A 20068-nucleotide genomic window follows, 5' to 3' on the forward strand; every position below is an offset into this window, starting at 1 on the left:
TTGTCCCATTACTGGTTCCACGTCCATTATAGGGTCCACTACTATATACGCCTTATTTTTTTTGTGGATTTTCTTTGCTTTTAATGTGAAAACAAGTTAATTAATGTTTAGTAGACTTTTATCTAACATCTGTTAGTATGTTGATAACAATATTTTTCGTATGTTTTGTCTCAAAAGGTATATTTTCCATTTTTATTGTTTTATATACATAATTTTATTTAAAAAGTCATAACGCTCCCTCCGTCCGTTACATAAAAATAAATCTTCAACTTATTTATTAGTATATTTTCAGCGGGGACAGTGGCCCAACGAAGTGTAACAAGCCTATGTGTATGTGTTACACTGAAAACAGAATGATATTTGAATCATCTTATTATTTATAGTTATCGTATATGTACATATACCCCCGCCAATACATGTACGGATAAGTACGAGCGAAATACAAGATAACTGAATAACATGATTCAAAATATATTATTCTGATGTTAGTGTGTATGTTCGAATCAACCTGTTACAATCTATGAAATAGCAATTTTATGATGTAATTTATTTTCATAGATTCTTATTTCACTTTCTCGTATTATTAACAGATCTCGTGAGATATAAAAGTAACACATGAAATTTATATCAGCGGTAATTATTTTTCACACATCTACAAGTTTTTTTTTTCAATTAGGGAAAAATTTCATAGCAAAAGGAAAGAACCAGTGAGTTATTTGGTAGATTTACTCCACCCGTCACCTTATTCGCAGAAAGCTAGTAAAACAAATTTCAACCCCATTTTAACTCTCTTTGGGGTTGAATTTAGGAGCTTTACGATATGTATTACATATATATCTGTCAATATATACTAGTATATAACGCGACTATTTCAATACACATTTACATGACGTGAAAAGTTATAAATCAAAGACAGGGGTCATCCATTAATTACAACACACGTTTACTGTTTAGGGAGGGTCACGAAAATGTGACATGTTGTGGGAAGGGGGAGACACAAACATTGTGAGGTTACTCTAACTTTTTCGCTGGATAACTAAATAACAAGTGTATGAAACGATAATCATTTTTATTCATTTAATTTTCTTTCCCGATCAGTTTTAGGTTTTCTAATATTCTTTAAAAAAATATACAGTATTAGAAATAGGTACAACCTAATTAATCGATTTGCCGATTTCGTTGAAAAAATGTGGCGTCACACCAGGGGGGAGGGGTTTGCCAAATGTGACCAAGTGTGACAATTAGGGGGGAGGGGTTAAAAACCTAGAAATTCGTGTGATGTAATTAATGGATGACCCCTAATTTGAAAAATTTATTAGAGTAAGTTCAAGAAAAGTCTGCAGAGATTTTGATAGCCAGATCTCGATCGATAGCTCGATCAGCGATCCGAGATCCCCAAAATACATATATAAACAAGAATTGCTCATTTAAAGGTAAGTTTTATTTTCTTAATATTATATTATTTGATGACGTAATTCTTTGACACTGATGGCGTTTACTTTACGCCTTTAACAAACTATTAACATATCGCTGAAACATAAAAAAAAATACGAATAATAAATTTAAAAATAAATACACAAGTGTAATGCTCCTAGCCCCACTGCTAACCGCGCCTACATATATAAGTGCAAACGCATATACGCCTGCATTTGCGTTGCTTCGTGCCAGCTTCCGTGCGTGCACTGTGTTGTGAAGTGAAAGAACGATGAAGGCGGTTCTGGTGACCATCCTCCTTGTCGGGATCGTGAGGAGTGAGAAGCATGAGGTGAGGTTTTTGTGTTTTTTTGAAATCTCAGTGTGGACAGGATGAAATCGGCGGTCTAGTGTGCGTGATCTGTGACAATCGTAATGCCTGAACGGTGAAAATTGATAATTTATCAATGTACAGGCTGGCCAAAAAAAGGTTGATTTTTTTTAATTTTTGATAATTTTAATAAACCTCTGTGTGTGTTGCAACCAAAGGAAAATAATTATATTGAAGATAATGAGTTTTGTGTCGGTTAAATTATTGTAGTTTTAATGTTTAATGACATTTTGTAAAATACGTGTAAGGAAGAAAATACATACCTACTGTAAAAAAATATCAATATATTTTTGGGCCATCCTGTATATACCTATACTGCTGTTTCATAGAAGTTTGACGTTTAAAATAACAATTGCACTGCGTGGGCTATCAAAATCGTTGCATATTTATCTTGGCCTAACTCTAGCCCCTTACTCGAAATATAATAGGTACGACACGTATAGGATGATAATCAGCAGCAACCTACAAAGCAGAATGTCCCGGATTCGAATCCTGATAAGGCCATTTATTTGTGTGTTTATCACAAATATCTATTCAGTAAATAAGTTTTAAGTACTATAGACAAATATGAAACATCCTACGCCGACATTTCCAAAGTTTAAATAAATTATAACTTTAAAAAGAAAGTAAATTGTCTTTGAAAAAATACTTTAAAAAAGTAGGTATAAGTATGTGATAGGCCGCGGCTTTGTTACGTATTTGTCTAATTGCAAAACTTATCTAGTGACCTATGTAAGTATTTATCTACCTATACAGTATGTAAACTTACTAAAACCATTTACTAAAGCCCGTTAATGAATGGGTCACACTGAGCAACTTTTACTATGGCACCGACTCCGAAATCGCGAAAAAAAATTTGGTTATTTCATACATTTTCCTGGTCTAGCATTGAAATTTTCTGTGGGAGAGCCAATTTTTTTTTCGCGATTTCGGGGTTGGTGCCATAGTAAAAGTTGCTCAGTGTGACCCATTCATTAACGGGCTTGAGGAATGGTTTTAGTAAGTTTACATACTGTATATCTATTTTATATATTCCCGATACATTAGACCATAACTAACCGGATCGAACATGTAACGTTGAATTGTAATGATGGTCCGATGATCCCGCTAATTGGGACATTACAAACACAAAGTAAACCGCTACATTTCAACAATTACAGCGAAAATCTCATTTCTACTTATTTCCTAGAAAACAAATCAAAAGCAATCTCGTCATTTCACGAATTGCTAAAATCACAGTAAAAATATTTCTTAATCAGATCGTTAAGGAATACCGCAAGTTAACGTGGTACATCCTATGCATGGATTGAGATAACTGTAACGTCAAATATATGTATACAATCTGCTCCTTATCACAATGCATTAAGGTACAAACGTGTCCAGATATTTTTGACGTTGATTACACGGAGATTAGATGTAAAAACAGATGAAGATTCTTCAAGAAGTCGTACTGTTACTACGTTTTGTTATGAGTACCTGTGGTTTTCATCTGAGCTAGATTATATTGTAACCAAAGACATGTAAATATAATAGACATTTAAAGTCAGTTTCTCACATCATTATCCTAATGTGTACCAATTAAAAGTCCGCGAGTACCTGAAATCAAAAAGTGCGTTTTGGTCGAAGTGTCCATCTGATGGCCACAAAGTTCACTTCAATCATACATAGTTTATTTTTCGGAGAAAGGCTTAAGTAATAGACACTCGTATAAAATTAGTATCAAACGATGGGCCCGATTCGGATTTTGAAATAGACATCTGTTAGATATCTTTTACACATCACCAAGATACGATAAAATATGTTTAAGATCTACCCTGTCAAATTAGACATTTGCGCGATTCTGGAGCTGTACTCTTGAACGATTTCCACAGGATATACGTATGACTTAGAGATCCAATTCACATCTAATAGATATCTTACTCTATCTAACATAAAAGTGACATTGGTTGCCCGAATTGCGCTGCAAAAGAGAGCTAGTTGATATCTAAACTACAACGTATCTAGAATGGATCTAGTACGTGTCGTCTCTTGTGAATATCTTGAAGTTCCATATATTTAGTACTATCCATTAACCTCTGCGTACAATAGTGCTACGATTTAAAGCAAAGGTCAAAACCCTACTATGTACATACTACTTACATAATCAAGAGTGAACAGGCACCTTCTGGGCGAGCTCGCTCCATCGTAGGCCACGTCTACGCCTCGGCTAGTCTGTGGCCATGAGTAAGCCCATTCATAATAAAAATAATAATAATAATGATTATTTAACCCTTTATAAGGCATAAGGGTGTCAGGAATTATGCAAAATTGAATTCTATTACTATGAAATAAAGTTCAAAACCAGGTGGGAAATATATTCCCTCTGCCTTATTAAGGCTTAAGAGTCTAGTAGAAGTCGAGATCGAATGAGGAATGAGGAGACCAGGCCCCAATTTCACATCGTTGACAGGTGCGACGAATTGTAAAATCACTGTTGCTGACGTCACAGGCATCCATGGGCTACGATTACCACTTACCATCGGGCGGGCCGTATTCCTGTTTGCCACCATCGTTGTATTATTTAAAAAAACTTTATTATATCGGAAAAAAACAGATATTTCTCCTGCGAAGTTTCTGACAATTGTCAAAGATTTAGAAGAATTGTAGGTAATTCTTGACAGGTAATGAGTTAATTATGTCGGAATTTCGTGACAATTGTAGTGTTTCTTGTGACAATTGTCATAAACTTAGCAAGAGAAATATCTGTCTTTTTCCGATATCGTAAAGTTTTTTTTAAATAATACAATGATGGTGGCAAACAGGAATACGGCCCGCCCGATGGTAAGTGGTAACCGTAGCCCATGGATGCCAGTGACGTCAGCAACAGTGATTTTACAATTCGTCGCACGTGTCACGTTGGTGAAACAGGGGCCAGGAAGAGAACCAAGGCTGTCGACATGACTCAGACTAGAGATTGGCCAAACTAAAAGCCTTATTGAGCTTACCGTGGGTTTTAGTGTTATAATATCCCATCATAGTTTATTTATTTATTTAAGAGTCTAGTTCTCAATTTTCACTTCAGTCTGAATACATAACTTAAACCGTACCTACACATTATTTAAGACTCATGATTGTCTAACGTCGATCAATAACGAGAAACAAGACATTGTTCATATTTAGTACGAAGTTTGACAGTAATTGTTATTTATTCGTCTGTAATCTTAACGAAGGTATAATGCGGACCGATCCATCGAGTTTCTTCAATAACTGACGGAGCAGTTTTCGCTCCGGGAGATTTTTCACAAATGATTGGCATTACTGTAATTGCGATTTGAGATGTGGACGTTTTTCCTTCTTATCGGGTTATCCGGGCTATTTAATCAGTAGGTATTATACAGGGTGGAAAGATAAGTCGGGCCCCTGAGGGAAACTACCTTAAATCCTTAAGCTGGCTCATTTTGCTTAAAGGAGATATTCCTTTATTTTTAATAAGAAACAAAACTGCATTCAAAGAATTTTTCTTTTTTTCTTCAATGTGGCTTGTCTAAAAAAATCTTGAGTACCTACTAAATATTAGATTTTATGAATATTTTGTACGACAGACGAGTGTAAGACCTAATGTTTCTTGGAGAAATGTTATCATGAACATTAACTGTATCGACTAGTACAATAAAATTGCGAGTTTATATTTTTTGGAATTTTTAGTCGGTTCGAGTCCCGGGCGAGGCAAGCGAGTTTAAGAAAATATTTGAATACAGTTTTGTTTCTTTTTAAAAATAAAGGAATGTCTCCTTTAAGTAAAATAAGCCAGCTTAAGGATTTAAGGTAGTTTCCCTCCAGGGCCCAACTTATCTTTCCACCCTGTATAATATTCCGGAAAACGGGCGTCATTCGATTATAGATTTCAGGGGCTTCATTGATAAGTGTGCTATTATATTGTTCTTATTTAACTTAACTTTAACTTTTACCTTAAAACGAGCAATCCTTGTTTATATAAATAATAAATAAATATTATGGGACATTCTTACACAGATTGACTAAGTCCCACAGTAAGCTCAAGAAGGCTTGTGTTGTGGGTACTCAGACAACGATATATATAATATACAAATACTTAAATACATAGAAAACACCCATGACTCAGGAACAAATATCTGTATCATCATACAAATAAATGCCCTTACTGGGATTCGAACCCAGGACCATCGGCTTCGCAGGCAGGGTCACTACCACTACCCATTAGACCAGACCGGTCGTCAAGTCAAGTTATATGTATGTATATTTATTTTATGTATTTATTTATTTATATATTTCGGGGATCTCGGAAAGAGCTGTGACGATTTCGATGAAATTTGCCATATGGGGTATTCGGGGGCAAAAACTCGATCTGGCTAGATCTTATCTCTGGGAAAACACTCATTTTTGAGTTTTTATACGTTTTCCGAGCAAAGCTCGGTCTCTTAGACAATTATTATTTATTTATATATTTCGGGGATCTCGGAAATGGTTCTAAAAATCAATCTAACTCATATTAAGGGAAAACACGCATTATTGAGTTTTTATATGTTTTCCGAGCAAATCTCGGTCTTCTCGGTTGTCTCTTACCTACTTTAAGTGGGTATATAATATTATTTCTGTAGAAATGTAAATACTCTCATTGAGCTTTATCATTTCACTGTTACTTGGAAGTCGTTTTTGCTCCTCTATTATACATTCTATTTTGCATAATACTTACTTACTCTTTTATGCATATTATGGGAAAAGAAAACGAAAGTTTGTTATTATACCTACTTTACGACTGTAGCAGTGTTTTTTTACTTAAAAGGGCAACAAAAGTGACTTAACAAAAATACCTAACATTATTCGAGATAAAGCCCTCAATAATTTGATTTTACTCCCGTGAAAGATATGTAGTAGATAGGTACAATATTTCACCCCGTACTTTGTTTTGTTGAAGTTTATGATATTGATGTACTTAGATAATTAAACATTAAAATACTAGGGGGGCCCGGGGGCTCCACAAGGAGCTCAGCAAACGCCTAAGGCAGGCCACAGGTGACCCTCGCGCAGGCAGCTTTCTCGCGCAAAGATTGGCCATAGCAATCCAGCGCGGGAACGCTGCCAGCGTGATGGGCACCTTACCAAAGGCGCAAAATTTTGATATGTATTTTTAATTTCTTAGCTTTAGTTTTTAGTTGTAGTTAATTTTAGTTTTGTATTCATTTTATAACACTTATTATACAATAAATGAGTTTTCGTTTCCTTTAAATACTCACGTGATCCTTTTATTAAACTCGTTTCGTTCGTTTCATAAACCCACGCACATTATTAAGCAGTCACATAAACTACTATTTTGACCCATTTGCCCACTTGAGATACATTCTACTGTCAAGACCGTATCTCTATGGACGCAGCAAAAAAGTTGCTTTTCTGTGTTAATCTCAGCACCAACGTTACCTTGTCAACAATTGACAATCGCACTCTCACATTTCCCTGACCCATTAACTCGTGTAATTAACGCTTTCGTGTAAGTGTCGGGTGCCAAGGAAAGTCGGTTCACGCTTCACTGGGAGCGCTGGGAAAACGGTCAAGAGCGGGATTTTATTGTTGCGTTTTTGTAACGTTAAAAATATTTTGCACCTTACTTCTTTGCAATACGGCGGAAAATGTTTTTTTTTTGACGCCGACTGTGCTCATCTTTTACTATGATGTCGACCGGGTTACTTGTTTTTAAATCACGTTTTTTGTTGCGTTATTTTCTATTTCCGCGAATCAAATAGATTCGAACAAACACTTGACTCAAAATGATTTCGAAATGATGTCAATTAGTTCATTAGAGGTTCTAGTTGTCATTCTCGCGTGCATTTGGTTCGTATTTACTGTCAAGAAATTTAATGCCAGTACCATTTCGTACCTTGTTACAGTGACAATAGTATCAAGTGCCAAGTTCCGGCGGTTCCGCAGCCGGCTCCCTAATTGTGTTTTTAGTTTTAAGATATATTTTGTAATAATATGTATGCTAGTTTTAAGGTATTTACTCGTATCTATGGGCCAATAGTTGCCTGAAAATAAATGTTTTCGTTCATTCATTCATTGAATAGTATGAGGTCCCTAGCGACTTTTATATTGATTATCACTGTGACAAGATACGAAATGGTACTGATATTAAATTCTATGTACATGTCCGTACGTGAATTGGCGCGAGCAAAACGCGCAAGCGAATGTGAACGAAATTAGAAGATATTGATATCAAAATATGAGTTTTAATTAGCCTAATGACCTATAAGTTGCTTATAATCATTATAAAAATTAAGGATGGCTCAAGCTATGTAGCTAGTCATTTTTTATGACGGCTGATCGGTTATCATGTGGTGCTTTTTACAGAAAACGAAGCGCCGGAATCTCCGGCCCGGCCCCAGCCTGGTCTACCGTGACCACAGAATTAATAATAGTACTAGGTACATAAGATTCACTCTCTAACAAAACGCGTCTGTTACGATTAGGACAGATATGACCGCTAGGTGGCGACAGCGCCACGTGCGGCTTATGGCTAGCCACCAAAATGAGTGTGGGATGGATGTGCTTGTAGCTACTTCTTGTACATGTGAGTGACCCACGCCTGGCGTGAGTCATCCTTATCTATTGCGGTAATTGAAGACAATGTTACACCAGGCGTGTCTCACTCCGCGATTTCGTCGCTTTGCTACAGGTAGCTAAAAGTACATCCGTTCGACCCCAATTTTGGGGTTTGCCATAAGCCGCGCGTGGCGCTGTCACCACCTAGCGGCCATATCTGTGCTGATCGTGACAGACGCGTTTTGTTAGAGAGTGAGTCTTCTGTACCTAGTACTATTATTTATTCTGTGGTTATACCTAGGTATAAAAATAGGGGTTAATTTAATCCCTCGTAGGAAAAATCAACACGAAAACCCGCGTTGTAATTCAGATCATTAGATTAGATTAGATTAGATTAGATTATTTATTTCATGAAATAAATTACAATACAACTTTGCCTAAGCCAAAATTATAAGAATTTACATCACAATCGTCAAAAACTAAAAACTAACATGCAAGAATTCCATAAACCATTATATAATTTAATATTTTATCTCCCAAAAAGGATCGTCAGGGTAGAGTTCACAAGAAATATAAATATGAAATATATGTCAATTTTTCGTTATGATGAGTGATTTAGCATAAAAATATTTAATAACAGAAATATGTCAGTTGTAATAAGGCAATAAAATTTAAAATTATGCAAAAGTAAGATCGAAAAATTCCTTAACGGAGTACATAGGGTTATTCAATAAAAGGTTTCTGAGTTTGCGCCTCAATGTTTCGTCTGATGTTTCGAATTTTAAATCAGCGGGTAGATGCTCATAGAACTTTGGTCCTATTACGCGTGGGTTCTTTGTCGCTAGTGCCGTCCGATGCGAGATCATTCTTAATCGGGGTGGCCGGCGAGATTGTATTTCGGGCGCTCTCGTTTGTTCATACATATTTATATTATCTCGCACGAACATGATCACCTCGAACAGGTACTGAGAATAATGGCTCATGATCCCCTGCGAAACAAAAATGTCTCTGCAAGAGTGTCTACCATTCACCCCGACGACCGTACGCAATGCTCGCTTCTGTATTATCAACACTCTTTTGGTATCCGTGGAGTTACCCCAAATTAGAGTGCCGTAAGACATCAGCGAGTGAAAGTGCGCAAAATATACCTGGCGCAGCGTGTCGTCTGAGATTAAAAGTTTCAGTCTTCGCAACGCGTACACTGCACCACTCAACCTATTACAGAGCTTATCAATATGGATCTTCCAATTCAATTGAGTATCAAGTGTGAATCCTAAAAAACGACACTCATCACACATGGGCATAGGGAGGCTTTTCACACACGGTGGCATTGTATTGTGACTTCGACCTGAAAATAACATAATATTTGACTTAGTAACGTTTAAGAGCAGCCCATTTACTGAGAACCAATGCTGCAGCTGCCTACATGCTTCATTAATTTTACCACAAAGCTGTTCAAAGGTAGGCGCGCTGACTATGACAGTTGTGTCATCAGCAAATAAAATCGAGAGACCGGAAGTGATATTTGACGGAAGATCGTTCACAAAAATTAAAAATAGGGTATTTCCTAAAGCAGAACCTTGGGGAATTCCCACATCTACGGAGCCGGTGTCTGATTTTAGTATTTTACCATTAGACAGTACTTTTACTATCTGCTTTCGGTTTGACAAAAAAGAAGTAAATAGTCTATGGGTGTTATTTTGAATACCATAGTGAATCATTTTGTTCAATAGTAATTTGTGACTAATGACATCAAAAGCTTTGGATAAGTCGCAAAAAATGCCTGCCATCTTGTTTTTCTCATCCATCCCAGTAACAATGTGATCAAAAATTTCCTGTGCAGCACTGGTTGTCGACATATGTCTTCGGTACGCATATTGATTTTTAGTCAGTAGACAATTTTTCTCTAAGTGTGACATCAAGTGAGAAGACATGATGGCCTCTATTATTTTTGATAAGGTTGGTACAATAGATATTGGTCTATAGTTATTAACATCCCATTTATCCCCTTTTCCTTTGTAAACTGGGCATACACGGGTATTTTTTAATATATCTGGGTATACACCTATACAAAACATTTCATTGACTAACACAACCAATATATTAGACACTATAGGCCAAACAGACAGAATGATATTCAGTGACATATCATACAAGTCAACAGTTTTTCGCGTCTTTAGCATGGTCCTTATAACACTATCTAACAGTTCGCGAGTTACCGTAGGTAAGGTGAATATCGGCACCTGTAAATGTCTAATATAATTATTTAAATAACTTTGTTTAATATTTGTTTAATCAAATAACTTTGTTTTAGAAAACTGTAACATCACCAATTTCAACTTGACCGGCCTTTTTTATTGGGTCAAGCTGCGCACAGCTAACAAATGATTATCCAAAACTGGAAACTATACTCCGACAAAAAATTGCAGAAAACTTGAGGGCGCCACTTCCTACGTAACTGTCACATTTTTGACGTAAAATGCAACATGGCAACACTAATTTTGGAATTGTAGTTTTCATTCGATAGCGCGACGAGCGTTTGCGTTTAAGTACGTTATGTCTATGTATTTTCGATTTTGAACAACGCGCCAATCGGGAGGTTTCGGAAACTCAAAATCCCATAAAAAATGACAATTAATCCAAACGCATACGTCACGTCACGATCTCGAATTCAATTTACACTAGGGGCAGGTACATATACCTATAACCATAGAATAAATAATAGTACTAGATACATAAGACTCACTCTCTAACAAAACGCGTAGTCTGTTACCTGTTACGATCAGGATAGATATGGCCGCTAGGTGGCGACAGCGCCACGCGCGGCTTATGGTTAGCCACCAAAATTGGTGTGGAACGGATGTACTTTTAGCTACCAGGTCCTGTAGCAAAGCGACAAAATCGCGGAGTGAGCCACGCCTGCTATAATTGTAATTTGTAAAAATGAGGGTTTACGCAATCGAGTTCTTCACTAGATGGCAGCACCGTGGCGAGAGGTCTAGCTGTCATAATCCACCAATCGTGTTTAATCTTGTTTTTTGAATTGAAAACTTCTTTAGCGGTGCTGTGCACTTTTTGTGATGGGGAAAAAATGTTAAACTCGCGACAGGTCACGTGACCGTACACTGAGAGAAAAGTACAACAAAAGCATACTTAGAATTACAAAAATAAACTTAATCCGGGGACAAGGAGAGTTAATAACTAATAGGAACAAATTGACTTTTGCAATTTCTATTAGTTCTTGCAATTTCTATTATCTGTTTGTCGAAATTATATTTGGGATTACTGAGCTGTTTGTAGAAATAAATAAACTTTACAAAAATAGTGAGACGTCCATAATTATTACTAAAACTTCATTTTTCCCCCAGTACAGAACTGTTTTTTAATTCCTGGTGATGATTTTTCTCTCAGTGTAACATTCGTAAGACGTAAGACGGACCCGTGGCCTGATCGAAAAACTGTTACAATGTCACTACATACTTCACTCCCGGAGTGCAACCCGTTGTTTTTTGTTTATTGGTGGATTTTAACAGCAGCTGTCAAAAAGACCTCTCGTCACGGTGCTGCGATCTCGGAAAGCCTCATTCAAATTATTTAGAAAATCTGGAACATGCTAGTCTGTGATCAGCTGACAGCGCTTTATCTAATGACAGCGCAAAGTCTATCCAAGGCATCTTTACCCTTATAACAAAGCGGCCTTTTTCCATTAAACCAAGTTAACTGATGATCATACATATTTAATAGATTTTGGCTTCCGGACCTGACTTTTTAGATCTCACGTTAACGATTTTAGGTCTTGTTAGGTCTTGATCGTTAGGTTAGGCTTATGACTAAGTATAAGTTTTTGCTACTGAGGGCTAAACCCCTAATCTATAAAACGTTACATGCCTGAATCGCTTATGTACTTTATTTTTTTTTTGAAGAAACGTCACTTTTGACACTGATGGATCAATATGGTATCAAGATATATTTTATTTAAGTAAGGTCGTACGTATCGTTATCTTATTTAAATAAGAATCGGCCCGAAAGACACAGATAAATAAATATAGTAAACACCCAATATAGTAAATTTCATCGAAATCATTAGTGCCGTACCTACTGCCGTATCCGAGATCCCTAAAAATTATGAATATATCTTAGGTACGAGAATTGCGCGTTTAAAGGTATAAGATAAGATACAAAATAGGCTATTAGATAAACAATGACCTACTTTCAAAACATAAGATATAAAAGTCATGTAACGTATATCACGACCCACATTTAGAAAGCAGAAACATTTCGTTTCCAATTTGACAGCGATTCTTTAATATGGCAGGGACGTACAAAGCCGTCACACAAATGCCTACATTATTATTTCCTTTAGCGTTAAAAGCCATGAAACAAAAGAGATCTCATATTAAAATATTCAAAGGGATCGTGGCTGATGTTCTATTAATATTGCTGTTTAAATTAAACATGATATGTCACATCATATTGTAATTCCAATATGGATTTCACGGGCCTATAAATCTTGGTCTTTTGATGGGTGGGGGATATATTACGGCGCGATTCGGAAACTGAATTAGAGATGCACTAGATATGAAATAGTAAAGATATGTGACGTTCCACGGCAAAAGGTACCTTATGGCAGCTGGCGCTTACGCTATTATTAACGGAACTCCAATATTCAGCCGGGGCAATGGTACCTTTTGCCGTGGAACGTCACATATCTTTACTATTTCATATCTAGTGCATCTCTTATTCATTTCCCGAATCGCGCCGTTAGTCACATCATATTTGACGCTGGTCTGGCCTAGTGGGTAGTGACCCTGCCAGCGAAGCCGATGGTCCTGGGTTCGAATCCCAGTAAGGGCATTTATTTGTATGATGATACAGATATTTGTTCCTGAGTCATGGGTGTTTTCTATGTATTTAAGTATTTGTATTATTATATATATCGTTGTCTGAGTACCCACAACACAAGCCTTCTTGAGCTTACTGTGGGACTTAGTCAATCTGTGTAAGAATGTCCTATAATATTTATTTATTTATATTATTATTATGATTGAATAATGTAGACAAAACTTTATTTCCTGTTACGAATTATTGTATTCTCCAACTGTATCGTGTTCTTAGAGGATATAACCAACGGAGACGCCATATATTTCTATAATTTTCGGTACAAAATAGTCTGCCGTTTTTTGTGGGGGAGGGGCACATCAAATGTATACGTAACGTCAACATAGCCATGTCAGATAAACGTCAGTCCATACATGTGGTTGACCATTGGCCGCCTTTTTTTGACAAAGGGGAACGTCTATTAATGACCACTCCGTTTGGTTATATTCTCTAAGATCGTGTTCAGTAAAATCACATTTTACCAATGTATATTTCTAGAATTGGATATGATTAATGTAACATACGAAAAAATACCAAGAAATAGCAAAATTATCAGAATATATATTCGCAACATTTCTAATTTAGAAATATTCTGAATTTGCATATTTATTAACTTCAGCAATAAATCCTTTAAGATTAGAAGATTATAATATCAGCTTACAAGTATTGCAAACGTCTTTGTGGAAATCGTTTAATCCGCCTTCTATATTAATTAGATACATATAACCCTTAAATATACAAGTAAAATGCTTTAGAACTCTAATTTGAAATTCTTTCTATATTTACATTGAAAGTCTAATTAGTTTACAATACGATAAATCGCCCTTATTAAGGAAAATGGAGTTCCTCGATATAATTAACTCCACTGTACAAATTTACTCCTTTAATTTGAAATCACCTTGTTCCTGTCACGTTGTACAAAAAAAATTTACGTAATTAAGCGCAGTCAAGAAGCTGACTGGACCCGGACCCGGGTACGAGTATGTCCTTAAACCACGTCCAAGACCACCGGTGGACGGGCAGCAGCGTCCCTCAAATTCGGTGTACTCGACTGCGATCGCCAACCCGCCTGCCAAGCGTGGCGATTATGGCATTCACCCCCCAAAAAGGGGGAGGCATATGTTCAGCAGTGGACGTCTTATGGCTGAGATGATGAAGAAGCTGTGATTAGTCTTAACTTAATTGATTCATTTGTGTTACGCAAATTAACTATGTAAATTTTATTTTGTTGTATTTATTGTACTTAATTCGTACACAATCTATAGCATACGCTAACACACTTTCATGCATCTAACTTAAATAGAAATGGCTTAAACTGTGGTAACACAATGGAATCAATTAACTTTAGACTAATTAATTATACGGGAGCTTAACTATGTACAATTTTTTTTTATAATTCACTTATAAACCTACAGGAAAATCCGCTTCTTCTAAAATATCTTTGTATATTTTTTCATTGACTAAGACCACCGGTGGATGGGCAGCAGCGTCCCTCAAATTCGTTGTACTCGACTGCGATCGCCAACCCGCCTGCCAAGCGTGGCGATTATGGCATACACCCCCCAAAAGGGGGAGGCCTATGTTCAGCAGTGGACGTCTTATGGCTGAGATGATGAAGAAGCTGTGATTAGTCTTAACTTAATTGATTCATTTGTGTTACGCAAATTAACTATGTAAATTTTATTTTGTTGTATTTATTCTTCATTCATCTAATCTCTGACGAAGACGAATTCTGATTGATCAATTTGTTAAGGTTTTTGATCATGTTTTGATACGACATTGTCAATTGCGTTGATTGATCATGCGCGCAGGTGATAAGTCGCGTGAGTGATGAGGCATTTCGGTCGCACTTATTCAATCAAAGCATTTATTTTTTTATTGGTGCGCCCGAATCGAGCCATGTCAAGGTCGCATCATAAATATTCTTATTCTTTTAACTCCATTTTGTTTTTAACGGTCCTATTAACTCCTTTCGTCCTGGTGGTCATCTATACCAACCACCTTTACATACATCCCCTTCAAAATTGACTAAAAAGTATTTTCCCTTATTTTAGTCATCATAAGCCATACACACATTATGCCCATTATGCATTATGATTCTATAGCCCTTGTCCCATTCACTTGGGGTCGGCGCAGCATGTCTTTCTCTTGTCCTCTCTGTCGCCCGTCATTTCATCATTCACTTGCGTTCGTTTCATATCATCTCTCACACAGTCCATCCACCTTTTCCTCGGTTTTCCTTTCCTCGTACTTCCCACATTCATTCGTAATACCTTTCTCGTCACACGACTTTCATCCCTCCGCATCACATGATACACTACTGTACGCTTTTAGTACTAAAAAAATTATAATTAATAAAAATTTGTGACACAAAGGGTTAATCCCGGTCTTTTGATAGGCTTACATGGGGATATAGTAGATCCAATCTTATAATAACAAACCTAGGTACTGCTCGATGCGAACATTAAGATACGTCAAATATTACGTCTAGATACGATATAGATTAAATATGTCAGTGTCAAAAGTGACGTTTCTTCAAACAAAAACGTCACTTCTGAGACCTATCTAATCCATGTCGTATCTAAAAGTAATATTAAAGTCCGAATCGGGCCGCTAGTCTAGTCGATTGTGACCCCGCCTACGAAGCTAGAGATCCCGGGTTAGAACCCTGATAAAGGCATTTGTACGTATGTTTAGTTCCTTGTTTATGGATGTTTTATATGTGTTTAAGTATTCGTCGACAATTCCACAATATAAGCCTTATTGAGCTTACAATGGGACTAAGTTGATTTGTTTAAGATTATCCCGTAATACTTAGGGCATATTGAAAATTCCTGGACTGGCCACTTAGAAAAAATAAGTAATTCTGATATATTAGAATATATCAGAAGCCAGAAACTTTTACATATTTAATGCCAAAGAAAATTAGCACCTCATGGTCAAATCCCGTTACAATGACGGCTAAACTAATTCCCTCCCTCATTATATTCCAGGCAGAGCCAACAGAAGAGTCCCTGAAGCGGGGGCTGAGCCACAAATGCGGTGCGCGGGAGCCTTCGTCCTGTATCGCTATAGAGCTAGTCGGCTACGTCGACCGCATGCTGCGGACAGCCTCCATCCAGCTCAGCGATGACGTCATGATTGTAGACGAGAGGTGAGCCAACTTGTTCTAGACTACGATTGAACCGGCCAAGAGCATGTCGGGCCACGTTTAGTGTGGGAGCCTTCGTCCTGTATCGCTATAGAGCTGGTCGGCTACGTCGACCGCATGCTGCGGACAGCTTCCATCCAGCTCAGCGATGACGTCATGATTGTAGATGAGAGGTGAGCCAACTTGTTCTAGACTACGATTGGACTTGCCAAGAGGATATCGGGCCACGTTTAGTGTAGGGCGGCCTTCGTCCTGTATCGCTATAGAGCTGGTCGGCTACGTCGACCGCATGCTGCGGACAGCCTCCATCCAGCTCAGCGATGACGTCATGATTGTAGATGAGAGGTGAGCCAACTTGTTCTAGACTACGATTGGACTTGCCAAGAGGATATCGGGCCACGTTTAGTGTAGGGCGGCCTTCGTCCTGTATCGCTATAGAGCTGGTCGGCTACGTCGACCGCATGCTCCGGACAGCCTCCATCCAGCTCAGCGATGACGTCATGATTGTAGATGAGAGGTGAGCCAACTTGTTCTAGACTACGATTGAACCGGCCAAGAGCATGTCGGGCCACGTTTAGTGTGGGAGCCTTCGTCCTGTATCGCTATAGAGCTGATCGGCTACGTCGATCGCATGCTGTAGACGGCGTCCATCCAGCTCAGAGATGACGTCATGATTGTAGACGAGAGGTGAGCCAACTTGTTCTAGACTACGATTGAACCGGCCAAGAGCTTGTCGGGACACGTTTAGTGTAGGGCGGCCTTCGTCCTGTATCGCTATAGAGCTGGTCGGCTACGTCGACCGCATGCTGCGGACAGCCTCCATCCAGCTCAGCGATGACGTCATGATTGTAGACGAGAGGTAAGCCAACTTGTTCCACACTACGAATGAACCGGCCAAGAGGATGTCGGGTCATGCTCGGTGTAGGGTTCCGTTGTTATCCGTCCGGTACAAGATGCTGCCATGAACTAGGATTTATGTATTATTACGTAACTCTTTAGCAAAAATGTCGTTCAAATTCCTGCTTGTCTGCCGGCTTATCATGAAAGTAGTAATTTTATGCTCCTGCTCGAAGACTTCACTTCACATTATCATTTATTTAGTCGGTTAATACAGAAACTCTTTTATTACCTTAGTAAGTTTCAGCTTCCAAGTTTTTTTAAACGTTTATTAACGTAGGTGCATTTGGTCCAAAATGGTAGTCGTACGTTGTCCAAAATATCTCAGGAGAAAAACTTCACTTAATTCTGCATCAATTAAAATTCTAAGGTTTATTATTTGAACATGTTCATTAAAACACATTGTTCAACAATAAGTAGAACATCCTTTCAGCAGCATTCTATTTGTTCCCTGTTAATGAACTACCCCGAGACCTTTGTGTGCGATCAATATTGTCAGAAAAACATCATAAATATCTGAACACGTTTTCATCTTATTACAATAGAATAAAGTGCAATATTGGATACATGTTATTGATGTAGGCGGTACACAATGCCTCCGGAGAACTGGGTTATCGCTGATCGAGAGTGGGAGTCTATTGAGAATCATGGCATAAATAGAACAACACACACCCTTCTGGAAAGGTACATATTATGTCAACAAGATTTTCCCAATAGGGGGTATTACTGCGACGTTCTGCCGCCAGAGTGCAGCACTAAGCTAGCTAGTAAACCATAGAGTAACTTTCACATACTGTGCCTTAAACTGTTTTTATATTGTAGGTTTTGAGAAAATGTAAATTTATCTCAAACTGAAAGTTATTCCTGATTATTTTTACTCTCAAAACCGTTTTACTTTATACTCTTAAGGGGCCCACTGATTAACAGTCCGTCGGACGGTATCGCCCTGCCAGTTGTTCGGAGCTGTCAACATTTTGTTTTAACTGACAGACCGATACCGTCCGGCGGACTGTTAACCAGTGGGCCCCTTTAAAATATGTAGATGTAGATGCATAACAAACAACGTGAGAAAAATAAAAACTGATATTGATAAACTGAATAAAATTACACCAAGTACAGTCACCTGCAATAATATGTTACACAACGAAGGCCGCAAAAATATCTGACACGATCTTATTTGTAGAGCCATAAGAGCGTGTCACATATTTTTGCGGCCTTCGAAGAGTAACATATTATTGCAGGTGGCATTACCATTTTACCAATCCAATGGATTATCCTTGTGCAAAATTAAATATTCAACACGCAATATCAATACCGCAATATTGAATATTGGACACCAAATATCAATACCTCAAAATTGCGTAGTCTACGAATAATATCGGAATTTATATCCCCCACACACATGCATTTTTACATACATGCATTATTGCATACATTTTTATTTTTGTTTTGTTTTTGTCCATTTTATGTAAACCTGTTTATGTGCAATAAAGTGACATACATACATACATACATACATATATCAATCATGTCATTTGTGAGCGCGAACGGTCGGTGAATTTCAATTTTTAGGGTTCCTTACCCAAAGGGTAAAACGGGACCCTATTACTAAGACTTCGCTGTCCGTCCGTCCGTCTGTCCGTCTGTCTGTCACCAGGCTGTATCTCACGAACCGTGATAGCTAGACAGTTGAAATTTTCACAGATGATGTATTTCTGTTGCCGCTATAACAACAAATACTAAAAACAGAATAAAATAAAGATTTAAATGGGGCTCCCATACAACAAACGTGATTTTTGACCAAAGTTAAGCAACGTCGGGAGGGGTCAGTACTTGGATGGGTGACCGTTTTTTTTTAGCTTTTTTTGTTTTTCTTTTTTTTTTGCATTGTGGTACGGAACCCTTCGTGCGCGAGTCCGACTCGCACTTGCCCGGTTTTTATGTACCATTAGCATTTTCCAGCGAATTCGTCTGATTCATAAAGAAATATAAGTAAAGAAAGAGTGGTAACTCCATCAGTTTTCTTCCCAAAACGCGAGTTATTTCGTAGTCGACATCTAACGTGAAGTACCGTAAAATGGGGTGAGTAGGGTCAAAACTGAAATTCAAACCTCAATAACATCTTATTTTTACATATGAAAACTGAATGATACATATAATAAGTGTTCCGGGCGTTTGTATTTTAGTTTTTATTTTATTTTGGGTAGTTCCATTTCATAACTTTGACGATAAAGAGGAAAACCCACCTCACCCCGTAGTGCCTCGTATTTGGGGTGAAGAGGGGTTTTCATACAAAGGTGATTTTGGAAGATTGTCGTATCGATTTTTTTTTATTATGCGTATTACTATAGCTCCATTTTAAATTTTTGTAGCAGTAGCCTTAAATATCCCTTCTCACCCCCCTCTCAAACCTTCTCTAACCATTCATAACCCACCTCTCCCCACGAAACCTACTCACCCCGTTTTACGGTACTTAGTGAAACTATCAGTAACGCTACTTGACACCAGATGTCACAAGTGTCGCTACTGACGTAAAATGTACTGCTAAAACAATTTACAACTAATAATATAAGCTGAAATAAATGTCATATACTAAGAAAAAGTGACCAAGGCCTCCAGTGCCCCAGGCTGGAATCGAACCAGCCGGCCTAGCCAAGGTCACAATCGCTATCGCTTCGACAACGAAAAGCATTATGTCTCTCTATCACTCTTCCATATTAGCGCGACAGTGACAGTTGCGTTTCGATCGCTACGGAGCGTAAGCGATTGGCATTTTGGCTACGCGG

At 37.8% G+C, this 20068-nt stretch overlaps 1 protein-coding gene across 1 annotated transcript in view; it reads left to right on the plus strand.

The window, feature by feature from the left end:
* The first annotated feature begins 1657 nt into the window (after positions 1–1657).
* Positions 1658–20068, plus strand: part of LOC134675280 (uncharacterized) — a 36479-nt gene continuing 18068 nt past the window's right edge. The window contains exons 1-2 of the mRNA XM_063533501.1: positions 1658–1765; positions 16228–16388. Coding sequence (XP_063389571.1) covers positions 1706–1765; positions 16228–16388 — 221 coding nt within the window. The 5' untranslated portion in view covers positions 1658–1705. The remainder of the gene's footprint in view (positions 1766–16227; positions 16389–20068) is intronic.

This window comes from Cydia fagiglandana, chromosome 21 (assembly GCF_963556715.1).
Source record: "Cydia fagiglandana chromosome 21, ilCydFagi1.1, whole genome shotgun sequence".
Classification (NCBI taxonomy): Eukaryota; Metazoa; Arthropoda; class Insecta; order Lepidoptera; family Tortricidae; genus Cydia; species Cydia fagiglandana.